General features: G+C 38.1%; 1 protein-coding gene across 4 annotated transcripts in view; it reads right to left on the bottom strand.

Annotated features, from left to right (window-relative positions):
• The window catches only part of gnas (GNAS complex locus), a 317108-nt gene that overhangs the window by 25640 nt on the left and 279100 nt on the right, over positions 1–12368 (bottom strand). For all 4 annotated transcript variants that reach the window (XM_072556893.1, XM_072556897.1, XM_072556894.1 and 1 more), the window contains exon 6: positions 3371–3425. In XM_072556893.1, the coding sequence (XP_072412994.1) occupies positions 3371–3425 (55 nt within the window). The remainder of the gene's footprint in view (positions 1–3370; positions 3426–12368) is intronic.

Here is a 12368-nt window from a genome sequence, read left to right as displayed (position 1 = left end):
GAATCACACAAGACTGGGTTGTAGGTACAGCAAGTAATTAGAAAAGCTATTAGAATGTTTTCATTGCATGGGACACTGATTACAAATGTTGGCAGAGTATGTTTTAATTATTCAGGGGACTGCTGAAACATCCAGAATCCTGTTTATATTAATTGGATTCCTTATTTAAGGAAGGGTGTAAGTCAATTGGAAGTAGTCAAAGGAGGTTTGTCAGATAAATAATTGGAATAGCCAGTTTATCCCACAAAGAATGATTGGTCAGACTAAGCTTGTACAGGTGCACAATCCTTTATCCAAAATGCTCAGGACCAGCTGGTTTTTGGAATTCAGAAGTTTTCGAATTTCAGAAAAAGTGAGTTTGATGGTGAAATTTAACAAAGTCTTACCGAAGGAGCAGACTCACTCAGTAAAATGGGCCTCGAGAGAGAGAGAGAGAGAGAGAGAGAATTGAGGCCTGCCAGTGCTGGGCCACGCCCCCACATATTGCATCTGAGTGACATGCATTGAATGGTTGTTAGCTAGTGTTAACTGTTTGCACACCAAACAACCTTGTTAACGAGAAAAACACTTCACAAAAAAAACCTTCGGACTTTGGAGCTTTTTGGATTTCGGATAAAGGACTGTCTACCTGTATTTACTTGCGTTTAGAAGAGCCAGAGATGACTTGATTGAAACATATAAACACATCAAAGTGGAAAATTGGCTTTCTTCTTCTCATAATTTGTATAGATATTCTGAGGCAAGTGACTCACGTTTTGAATGCTCAATGCCCTTTCAGCATATATAAGGCACAAGGTCACACTAGGCAGGTATAGCCTTAATTTGCCTGAATAAGTACCATTTCAACACTGAAAGCTCAAAAGTAGTGAACTTGCTTGGCCATCCAACAGCTTAAATGTCAATTTCATCCAGCACAGCATACTATAGTGTACATGTATGTAGGCAACTTGCCAGGGTTTCTTTTTCAGTATTTCCAAAACAGGCAACCTCTACCAACCAGGAGAAGTACAGCAAGTACATTCAGACAGATCCATCTCAAAGTCACAAAACATCCTGACAAGGAAATATACCACCAATCTTTCTTCATTACTGGGTCAAATTTCTGGAACTGCCTATTTAACAACATACAGTAATGCTGTAATTCAAGGCAACAGCTCACCCCCACATTCTCAAAGGTAATTAGAAATGAACAATCAACACTGGCTTTGCTAGTGATGACCACATTGGTTGAATGAATAAAACACTGAAAAAGGTATACTGCGTGTTCACTGGGATATTCGTAGTGATGAGGACTTGGAACATTAGGGCTTATTTCATTGGTACTGTGAAGGATGAAGAGTAGACCCACTTGATCATAAAGATTAATCATAAGCTGAGTAGTAATACTGGTAGTGGAATTCTGTTTGTAAGTGGCTGATAGGATTTTAAATGAGACTGATTACATATTTCACAAAGGACACAGACTCCACTCATAAGACAGAAAATACTTCACTCCCATTGGCTTATGATTTGAATGCTGGCCATTGAGATGAAAAGACAGCATAATCTACCACATAACTTGTACAATGAATGCTTGCCTTTATAATTTTATTGGTGTATCAATAGTGTAAGGGTTCCTAAATAGATGAAATTTAGAGGTTGTAAGTTGGAGACCATTATGGCAGCTAGGGAGCCACTGGCTACACTAACTGAATTACAACTCTCCAGCATGCCGTGTGGCAGGATTCTAGCTGGTCTGATGTTTGATCCAGTAACAATTATCATGCAATTCTCATGAACAATGTGCTGGGCAAGGGGATGACTGTGTTTCTATTACATAGCTCTATTCTACACAACAGTTTGAATTGTCTGTTGCATGGGGTTATGTGATTGAATTTATTGAGCACTAGGATGTTTAAAACAGAGCAAATGTACAGCTCTATGGAAAATCTATCTGTGCAATGTGTTAACATTAAAAAGTTACTGTCTGACTGAAAGAAAAATGATTCCAAGACTGTTGCATCAAACTAGTCTTGGTAACACATCTCTACCCACAAGCTTTGATAATTTTGGGGTTAACTCAAAAGTACCAAAACAAAAAGGTCAAAATGGGAAGCAGTGGCTTCTTTGTTCAATTATAAAAGCCATGGAATTATAGACAATATCAGAGAATTTTGATGTTTTGTTTGGAACTTCTTTGTTTTAAATAAAGAATATGCTGGAAATACTCAGCAAGTCTGGCAAATCTGCGGAACTAGAAAACAAAAAAGCTAACTCTTCAGGTTGATGAACTTTCATTAGTACTGGGAAAAAGTCAGAAATGTAACAGTATTTCAGCAGTGAAAAAAAGGAGGGCTGCACAGCAATACAAAGAGAGAAAGCCAAAGATCTAGTAAAGAAAAAAGTAAAGAAACACAAAGGAATAGCTACAAAAGGTATGAAAGAAAGGATCATGAACAGTTGCCATATGAAAGCAAAAGGGGGAGAAAAAGAGAATCAAGGAGGAAGAAAAACAGGAACAAGAAAGGAAATAAAATTTAAGGTGGAGGTTACAAATTTATGGCTTTACACACTGAACTCTTTAGTTGCTTAATCTCACCTGTCCTCCACTCTCAGACATTTACTCCTTTTCCACTCTCCTGACTTACACTTGCTAAAAACTTATAACCATTTCTAACTTTCCCAGTTTTGATCAAAGGACACAAACCTTATTCTTACATCAAATCTGCCTGCCACACCTGCTGAGTATCGACAGCATTTTCTGCTTCAATTTCAGATTCCCAGCATCCACTTATATAGTTGTTTTGCTTTTTCTTTCAGCTCAAATGAAAGCCTGGAAGGCTACAGAAAGCACCATAGCAATTTGTATACAAAAATGGTTTTAATTCAGATTCCAGTAACGTGATTTCTAAAGATTTGGCTCCCAACGTTTCTGCTGTTAAACTTGGCCCATTTATTCAGACGGCAGACTTGTAGACTCGTGGGTCTAAAAGATTGGCTCCAGGATCATGGAGTTGGTCTCTCGGAATTCAAACTGAAGACTAGCATAAAAGCTGCTTGTGCGCGGTCATGGTTGAAAGCAAATGACAATCCCATGTTCAAAAAGCTTTTTGCTTATTGCATTTCAGACCTTTCAACATGGAAAACTAATAAACTTACTGTTCCAACTGATCCATTTCAAAAAAGGGAAAATTTGAGCTGACCATGATCAAAATCAATTTTACTGTAACTTATAGAAAAAGAACAGCATGAAAGAAAAATAAAAATAATAAAATATCAAGTACCAGATTGTGAGCACAAAGTAATTTCAACAGTTCTACCTCAACCAAAGAATGATGCATATTATGAAGGAGGACTTAAAAAATAGGGAAAGAATAATAAATCTGCTTACCTGATCCGGAGGTATGTAGTCATTTTGTTTGACTATGTCAATCCTGTCTAGAAAGCTGCAAGACAAACAAAGATATCATTAACATTCTTTTCATTCTAGTTGAGACAGGAAAGGCCCATAATTAAACGATACAGTTAACTCCAGCTGAGCAAATTGCAGTTCATTTCCCCCCTCACGCGCATTACTTTGGTGGTAAACTTGGATTCTGCCTTCTACTGTGGCAACTAATAACATCTTAATAACCTGATGAGGGTAGATCAGAAGACTGAAGGATCACCAGATTTCTATAAGTTACTGTTAAATTACTTCTGTTGTTCATGATGAAACTCTTTTCCTGCAGAAATACAATCATTTTCCTTTGGATAGCTTCTGCAGTTTTTCAGACACAAATTATATATATATATAGTAGAAAACACTAAGACAGACATTGAACAGGGCATTGTGTACAGATTTGAATGTAGCCGAAATAAAAACAAACTTTGTCAAATATTTGTCTCACGCACCAGGTCATTTCACAAGAATACCAAAGGGAAAAGTTAAGGAAAACACATCCATAAATTAGAGATAGCGGATTGGTTGGCAAGTCAACTCTGAATGGAGGGGTCATTATACCCAGTGAACTGTCCTGATGGGTACAGGTGATAAGATTTGACTAAATGTGCTTTTTCTTCAGCAATATATAATCTATATTTGTGTGTGTGTGCGCATGTATGCCACACACACCCCAATATGCTAATATACATAGTATGCTCCATACATATCTGGATTTTGTTAGGAATACAGGAACAGAAGCAAACCATTCAGAATGTGTAATAAGCATCTACTCTTAGTTGCAGAGTTTTGAATTCACTTTACTAGATGTTCATAGATATCTGCATAGTACATGGATGTTGATTTTTTTTTCAAAGAGTTGTTTTTGTAACAAATGCTAGGAGAATTGAATGCGAAAAAGGCTTGCCCTGCGATGTAATCCAGTTAAATAGTATTCACTCATATGTGACCATGAGTTTTACTTGGTATTTATCTTAACTTGTGAGACAAGTGACAATTTTTGTCCTTCACAGTATAAATGCATACTGGACAGAACTAGAGAACACAGGTTTATAGGGTGAGGGGACAAAATTTGAAAGGGACCCAAGGAGAAGGTGGTGGTGTGTATATGGAATGAGCTGCCAGAGGAAGTAGTGCAGGCTGGTAAAATACAACATTCAAAGGCATCTGGATAGGTATAGGAATAGAAAGGGTTGAGAGAGATATGGGCCAAGTGCTGCCAATGGGACTAGATCAATTTAGGATATCTGGTTGGTGTGAATGAGTTGGACCAAAGGGTGTGTTTCGGTGCTGAACATCTATATTACTCTGACAATTTTACACCATCGCCAAGATCTAGTACTACACTATACTTTCAGGAATTCAATTTTGAAGTGTTTTTTAAGGAAAGATATTCTGCTGTAATTAATGCAATACAGCTACAGTATTTTCACTAAACAAGTTTTTACTCTACTAAAATAAATTTCAAAACCAGGATACAGTATTTTCCTCTCTGCGTTTTTTTTTTGTTTATTGCATTTCTTCTCCAGGATTGTGTAAGATGTATAGAATGTCAACTGAAAATATGGACCTCTCTTTTGCTGCCACATCAGTAGGACTTGTGTACTTCAAATGTGCCAATTTTAACAATGGGGACACAAAATTGTAAAACCATTATTACGAGGGGCTGAATAATCTGTGGCTAATTTCCCCTCGAGCATCACAGGCCGAGGGGTGACCTTATAGAGGTTTATAAAATCATGAGGGCATGTATAGAGTAAATGTACAAAGTCTTTTCCCTGGATGGGGTGTCCAAAGCTCAAGGGCATAGGTTTAAGGTGAGGGGATAGATACCTTTTAAATCTTAAGAGGCAACTCTTTCACACAGAAGTAGTGGAGGAGGCTGGGACAATTACAACATTTAAAAGGCATCTGGATGGGGCTATGAATAGGAAGGGCTTAGAGGAATATGGGCCAAATGCTGTCAAATTGGACTAGATTTATTTCGGATATCTGGCAGTCACGGATGAGTTGGACCGAAGGGTCTGTTTCCATGCTACATGTCTCTATGACTCTACAAATGGTCTCCTATACAATGGAGCAGCGTTCCATTTCTCCATCTTCTCTACAATCCTTCCCCCTACCCCACACACACAAAAAGCAATTCTCTCATATCTGTTGGACAATTCTTGCCACAAATAGCCAAAATAGGTCAAAGACTCATATACATTATGTGCACTTTTGCACATGCACTTAACACTGTTGTGACTTTGCAAATGTTAAGGTCTAGGATTCATCAGCAGTCTGTTTCTATTGTGCTATCAGGATCGGGGTAGCTAGGTGCTCTTGGATTGAGTCAATATTATTGAAGATCATAAGAACTTTTGCCAATGCTTAACTAATCCTTGATCTGTGAATTCTTGCTGCAAGTTCCTTCCCATCTCCATTAAGCTTCCAATTGGAGTACAGCTAACCTTGGGGGATAAGTGGGAAACTGTTCAATCTTCAACCAGAACCAAGAAAACCTCAACTTCTGTCATTGAGCTGTAGTACACAATATGTGCATGCACACTCACAAGCTGAGCCACAAACTAGTGATGACACATTCACTGAGGTGTATGAAAAAACAAGCTTCAGACTAAACATCCACGATTCAAAACATGCTCTAATAGCCTGCCCCTACCATCCCTGACCAATAAGATGCACTGTGAGCCCCTGGATAATGGGAATCATTTCCTGTACTTTGGAAGCTTCATCTCAGCGCGAGCAGACATTAATGATGAAATCCAACATTGACTCCAATGTGCCATGCAGCCTTTGGGTGCCTTAGACCTCAAAGACAGCACCAAGCTCAATCGTCTATTGACGAGCCAAGGTCCCCATCCTCTATATGCATCAGAAACATGGACTATGTACTGCAAACATTTCAAATCCCTGGACAGTTAACACTAGTGCTTTTTAAGCCAATGACACCTCAGTATTGAGGCACTACTCACACACAACCAACTTTGCATTGCTCGCCCTCGAACCCACAAAACTGAAGCAGCAGATGCAAAAGTGTCAATCATTTCAGGAGTCACCAAGCTGAACATGTGTAAATAAAGTGCAGGTAATGTAAAAATCATACACAGAATCCAGAGAGTCCCACCCATCCACCTCATCAAACACCACTTCCCCAGTTGCGTCTGTAGCTCTAGCATTGGAATTTTCAGACACGACAGAAATACCACCCACCAAAGGAGTGGAAGTGAATCATCCTCAACCCTGAGGGACTGTCAAAGACGATGACTGACCCTGACTGAATAAAGATTTCAGCCAAAATCCTCCATAATGTTAGTTTAGCAGAGCTGCATTAACACTTGGCTAGTGCTGTTGGTTATGGTTTAAGCCATTTGGAAAGGGGGTTTGGTATAGGATCTAACATTATGAAAAAGAACAGGGTGCACAAAATTTGGAGAAGCAAACAGTATTACATAGTGCATTATTTCTTAGCATGACTAAGGTCCAGAGTACCAGCCTGAAAATAGGAAGCTTAAAGGGCAAACGAGAAATGAAATAAAAGACACAAAAAATAATAGACTGGCCGTCAGCAAATGGATTTCCCACAATCTTCAAGCAGCATATAAATAGACAAGGCATGTAAAGGGTAAAAGAGGGGTACTATATGTGCTTGCATTAAGGTCAAGCTTCTAAATGCACATTTTTAGTCAAAATGCTACAGGGATTTTTTTAAAGCAAGTAATATTGAGGAGAAACTGAAATCCACCTTCGCTTGCTATTGTAAGTTAATAGATGGAAGACTTGCCACCAACCCTATTCTAAAAGTAGCCCAAGGAAAGCCAAAAAGTATTTTGATTTTTTAGTTTATAGAAAAAAGCCTCAAAAGGTAACATACTAATTGGTTCACAGTACAGATGGGAACACTACTTAGTAGCAAAAGATGCACTGGATATGAAATCCACAAAAATTAGCATCATCTTCTGAACCAAGCTAGTCGTTCTGATGGATTTCCTAACTGGCATGACATGGCTAACCGTCATCAACCACACCAAGAGCTACATCAACTTATCTTTAATTGAATATTCCACATTTGTTGGATGACTCTGATGTCATTCCAGGCCTTTACAATTCACTGTTGTTAATATCATAGCCTGCTTTCTGCCTCTCTTGGTGAATGCCTTCTCTCCTCTACACATCCAGTATTTCTAGCTTTTGTTCATGCTCTTCTCAATGCGATTGTGCAAAGAGACATCCAATTGATATAAGGTTTGTTAGATGACAAAAAATCACTGTAAAATCAGAGTGTTGTGATATAACCCCAGTAGCAACAGGATCAAAATTTATGATCTGAACATGTGGCAGATTAAAAAATTTCTCTCTCAATGCAATTCTCTTCATCAGAAGTTTCAAACCTGTCTCAGCTACCTTCATCCATCCAGCCTTTATCGGGAAGATGGATGACAGCTCCATTTGGGAAACGCTTGTGTTTTTCTGTCGAATTTCATGGCTGATTTTAGTTTTGTCCTATTGAACACGTATGACAGCACAACTGAAAGTCTACTTTTGTCATGGCAAATTATCTTTACTAACACTGTCTCCTTTAAAATTTTGCTCACCATCTGACTGGCTGGCATGTCAACTTCATTGGGAGTCTTATCCATGTGTCAAATCTGGGGGTCAAGCTATATTCATTTTCTAGTCAACGTTTAGTGTGCTAACACTGAAGTGTGCTGAATCTGTAGTCAGTTTCTGGGAAACAGTGTGAAACCTTGGTCTTTCGTCACAATACAAAACTCTTTCTTTTAAGCTTGTTGCATTACTTAGGGTGGGCTTTGAAATTTATAGCACTTAATTTTCTTATTTCAGGGCAAATATTTGGATGAATTGTCAAAACAGAGTCCACGCTAGTGATTATCAATGACATATACGGCAACTTGGCTTTCCAACTGTTGGTACATGTTAGGTTCACCTCTGTTTGCATTGTTAGTCTGAGGCATCAGCCAAAGTTGTGTAGAAAGCTGTTTCAAACTCAAATGTACTTCAAAAATCTTGAATTCTCCATTGCTGCCTAATTATTTGTGTGTTTTGAAATCTCAGAGACTTAAGTTTGAACTGGGCTGTGGGAGCCTGTGTGGCAGTGCTAGTGTCCTTATCTCTGGACCAGAAGGCCTAGGTTCAAGCCCCTAGTCCAGAGATGTGTCACAATATGTCTGAACAGGTTTTTAAAAACATCTAGAATGTACATGGCATGTCAAAAAATTCATCTGTTAAAACTGATCTAGGCTGTGTGCACGCGCCATCCCTTCTTCACACCATATTTTCATACTGAAGAGCAGGAATGCAATATACACCAGTGAAGCAGCAGCCTCGACACCATGTGTCAACATGCACAGATACATGGAGCTGCACAGACGGCTTCAATGATTTACTATTCCATGAGTTTCTTAATGACTAGGTGGGCACGAGGGAAAGTCTAACTTCACCAGTGAGCAAGTGGCAAGTACAAACAACTGAGAGTTTTGGCCAAAATTTGATTTTAAACAAGATCAACCATTACTTGAGTGTAGCAACAGGCATAGTCCACGTATTAAACAAGTACTTTGCATGCATATTTACCAAGAAAGTCACTTCCAAGTGTGCAATGAAAGACAAACAGTGAGAGATTCTGGAGTAGGTTTTAGAATGGTTGGCTGTAATTTGAGTTTGTTGTTAAGTCACCAGGACTTGAAGGGATAAAATAGAAAACTGATTTTCAGAGTTATCCACTAATTTGGGAAAAGCACTGTGCCACTGAAATTACATTTGTCAAACTCATGAATAGAAAATTAGTCTTTACAGGTACATAGGTCATATAGCTAAGGTTCAAGGGTTGTTCAAACACTTCAGAGCTAAATGGTGAATAGGGTACAGATGAGTTTTGTATAGCTATAGTCAGCATGACTATGTTTAGTTATTTGCAACCATGATGTGTGTCAATATAGGACACGTATGATAGCAAGCATTCCAAGTTAAATCAGCCACTATGCTAACAGAAACCAGCATATATACCTTACAATGAAAGTCTCCCTCTTCTTAAAAAGAAACTATCAGTGTAAGTACTCCCCACGAGCATCATCTGATAACATTTAACACATGCAGTCTCAATTTTGAAATATTAGGAGAAATGAAACAGTTTGATCAAAGTAGAACATTTTCAGGATCATTTCAAATGACAAGCAGTACAGGGGTTTAAGGAGAGAATTCAGAGCTCAGGGCAAAGCAGGTGAAGGCACAGGTGCTGATGTTGAAGCAATTGAAACACAGAAGGGTAGAAGTGAATTTCATTTTAAAAAAGGCAGGTAGAACTGAAAGATACAGAACTTCACAGCAGAAAAACAAGTCATTTAACCTGATAAGTTAAGCTGGTCATTATGTTGCACATGATTCGCCTCTCATCACTTCACTGCTTCAACAAATGTTAATATGTTCCTTTCTCCCTCAAATGTTAATCTAGATTTCTCTTCAATGCTTCTGCACTATTTTCTTCCACCACTTCACATGGTAGTGGCTCTCAATTTTCAAATAGTTCACATACCTTTAAAACAAGGCAAATGTGCACAGCACATCATAATTGGGATATTTTAATGAAATAAGAGTGCATGGGCTCAATGGGATCTTGTACCAAGTTCAAGTATCGATCTTAAAAAAGCTCCAAAATCCTAATCTGTCCAGCAGAGGGCAGGATGTGACACATTTAAAAATAATTAAAATTCAGCCACTTTCCCACCTTTGATAGATGAACTTCGGCAATGCTAAATATTAAAAAAATGCCCAGTGCCATCCATATAGAATACTATGGAACAATGGTAAGAAAAGTAATACAGCCAAACATCTAATTTAATTAAATTACTTGTCAATCTGGTTAGTACAGTCTAATGAAAGACAGCATTTTCTGAAACAGTTATAACTGAATACATCAAGTCCGCAACTACAAATTGATTATTTATTGGTTTCAATGCTGAACTATTATTGCAGTTGTCAGTATTGTAACACATAACAGACTGCTTATTTTTCTCCCCACCAGAGTTGCTAATAAAATTAGTTTTAGCAACACCCAACTAGCTGCATGTTGGAAGAAATGCAGAATTCTGAAAAACATGATTCACTTGAATAACATGTTGTCAAGGTCCAGTAACCGGTTTCTCAAATGTTGCAAGTTAAAGAAATAGCTGTGATGTCATACAACCATTTTAAAAAATACTCCCAAAAATAAAGCAAATATTCACTTAGCAATGAACTATTTGTCATTAAACACCTTGCTTCCTGAAATTTGTCATGTCCATTCGCGTGAACAGCCCAAAGAGAAAATCTGCAATTTATGCACTACCCTAAAAACAAAGACATTTTCCACTATCACACTGGTCAGTGCATGAATGGGGCAAGAACCCAGGTTCTATGTTTTGGTTATACATCATCACAGGCATTACTTAAGTATACTGCTCGGCCATTGAAGGTGCTACTTTTACACAAAATGATCAATGGCAAGGTTGCACCATCTATCAATAGCATCTTGAGCGTGAAAGCAAGGAACAAGAGTCTCAGACATGCACATTTATCCACTCCCTTTAAATCTGATTCCCTTTAGAGTGGATTAAACCCCTTTGCAGATAAGAGTACAATTGCAACATTTAAAAGGCATCTGGATGGGTATATGAATAGGAAGGGTTTGGAGGGACATAGACTGGGTGCTGGCAGTCGGCCTAGATTGGGCTGGGATACCTGGTCGCCATGGGCATGTTGGATCGAAGGGTCTGTTTGTGTGCTGTACATCTCTATGACTGTAGATCTCGAGCTACCAGATCACTGGGTTTCTTTTTCAGATTCTACAGAAGAACATAAGAACCTTTCATTGATGGAGAAGGAATGAGTTTTAAAAAGAGCAGCAAGTGGAGTTTTCATTGGTACGCTCACATATCTGCATTGGATGTTTTACGAGCTGTATCATCTATTCACTATTTATCTATTAGCAATTAGTATGTACACACTTTCATCAGTGAAACAAAGTAATGGTTAGAAAGGATCAAAAATCAAAAAGCCAGTGCTGGATACAAAAAGAAAATGCAAACACATCATTCAAGTCTGAATTTATGGTAGCTTGTGTGCACCTATTAATCAGTCACTGGGGCAGTATTCGTTCACCCAAAATATTTTTTTTTAAATTGAGTTGCTCTGGTTGTACTTTTTTGTATCGTTCACATCTAAAAGTTGTTTTTATCACAACTCCAGAAATTTATTATAAAGGATATAACAGTATATAGTAAAACAGTGTTCTCATCAAAAACATGATTAAAAAAAATGTTGGTCTGATGATCAATAGCAGCTTATAAAACAGTCCTTCAGATAATCCAGGGACAATGCAAATAGTAATTTTGGATAACTTGGAAGTGACATCGAAAACTTTTGAAAGATATTAAAAATGTCAATGCTAAAGTATACTTCAAACTTGAGAGAAGCTGAGGTAGCGTGTGCTAGACATAACCTTTTTATTTCTAGGAATGGAAGCCAGTGGTGGGAAAGATGAAGTCGTTAAGGTATTGGGCTAGCAACTCAACTGTAAACTAAATTTCAACAAATGTAAATTGTAGCATCAGAGAACAGTAATCTGCCACCTCTATGAAGGCTACTGAGCTTTAGCAATTCACTTTGTTACGAAGGGAAAAATATACTCAATGTCATGATGAAACAGCACAATTCCAGAAGGTGGCTCACCACAACACCTTTTGAAGGGAATAAATGATGCCTTGCCAGTATCATCCATACTCCAAAAACAAACTTACACAATCAAACTTCAAGTGAAGAAAAATCACTTTTGCCAGAATTGTCATGGCACAAAACTATGCTATTTTTGGCAGTGAGCAACAAATGTAGACCACAGATTACATGATAATGTAATAATTTTCCTGGCATCTAGTCCAGGAGTGCTCGACAC

Source organism: Chiloscyllium punctatum, chromosome 37 (assembly GCF_047496795.1).
Source record: "Chiloscyllium punctatum isolate Juve2018m chromosome 37, sChiPun1.3, whole genome shotgun sequence".
NCBI classification, from domain to species: Eukaryota; Metazoa; Chordata; class Chondrichthyes; order Orectolobiformes; family Hemiscylliidae; genus Chiloscyllium; species Chiloscyllium punctatum.
The sequence above is the reverse complement of the archived record's forward strand: the minus strand, read 5'-3'. Positions and strand labels throughout refer to the sequence as shown.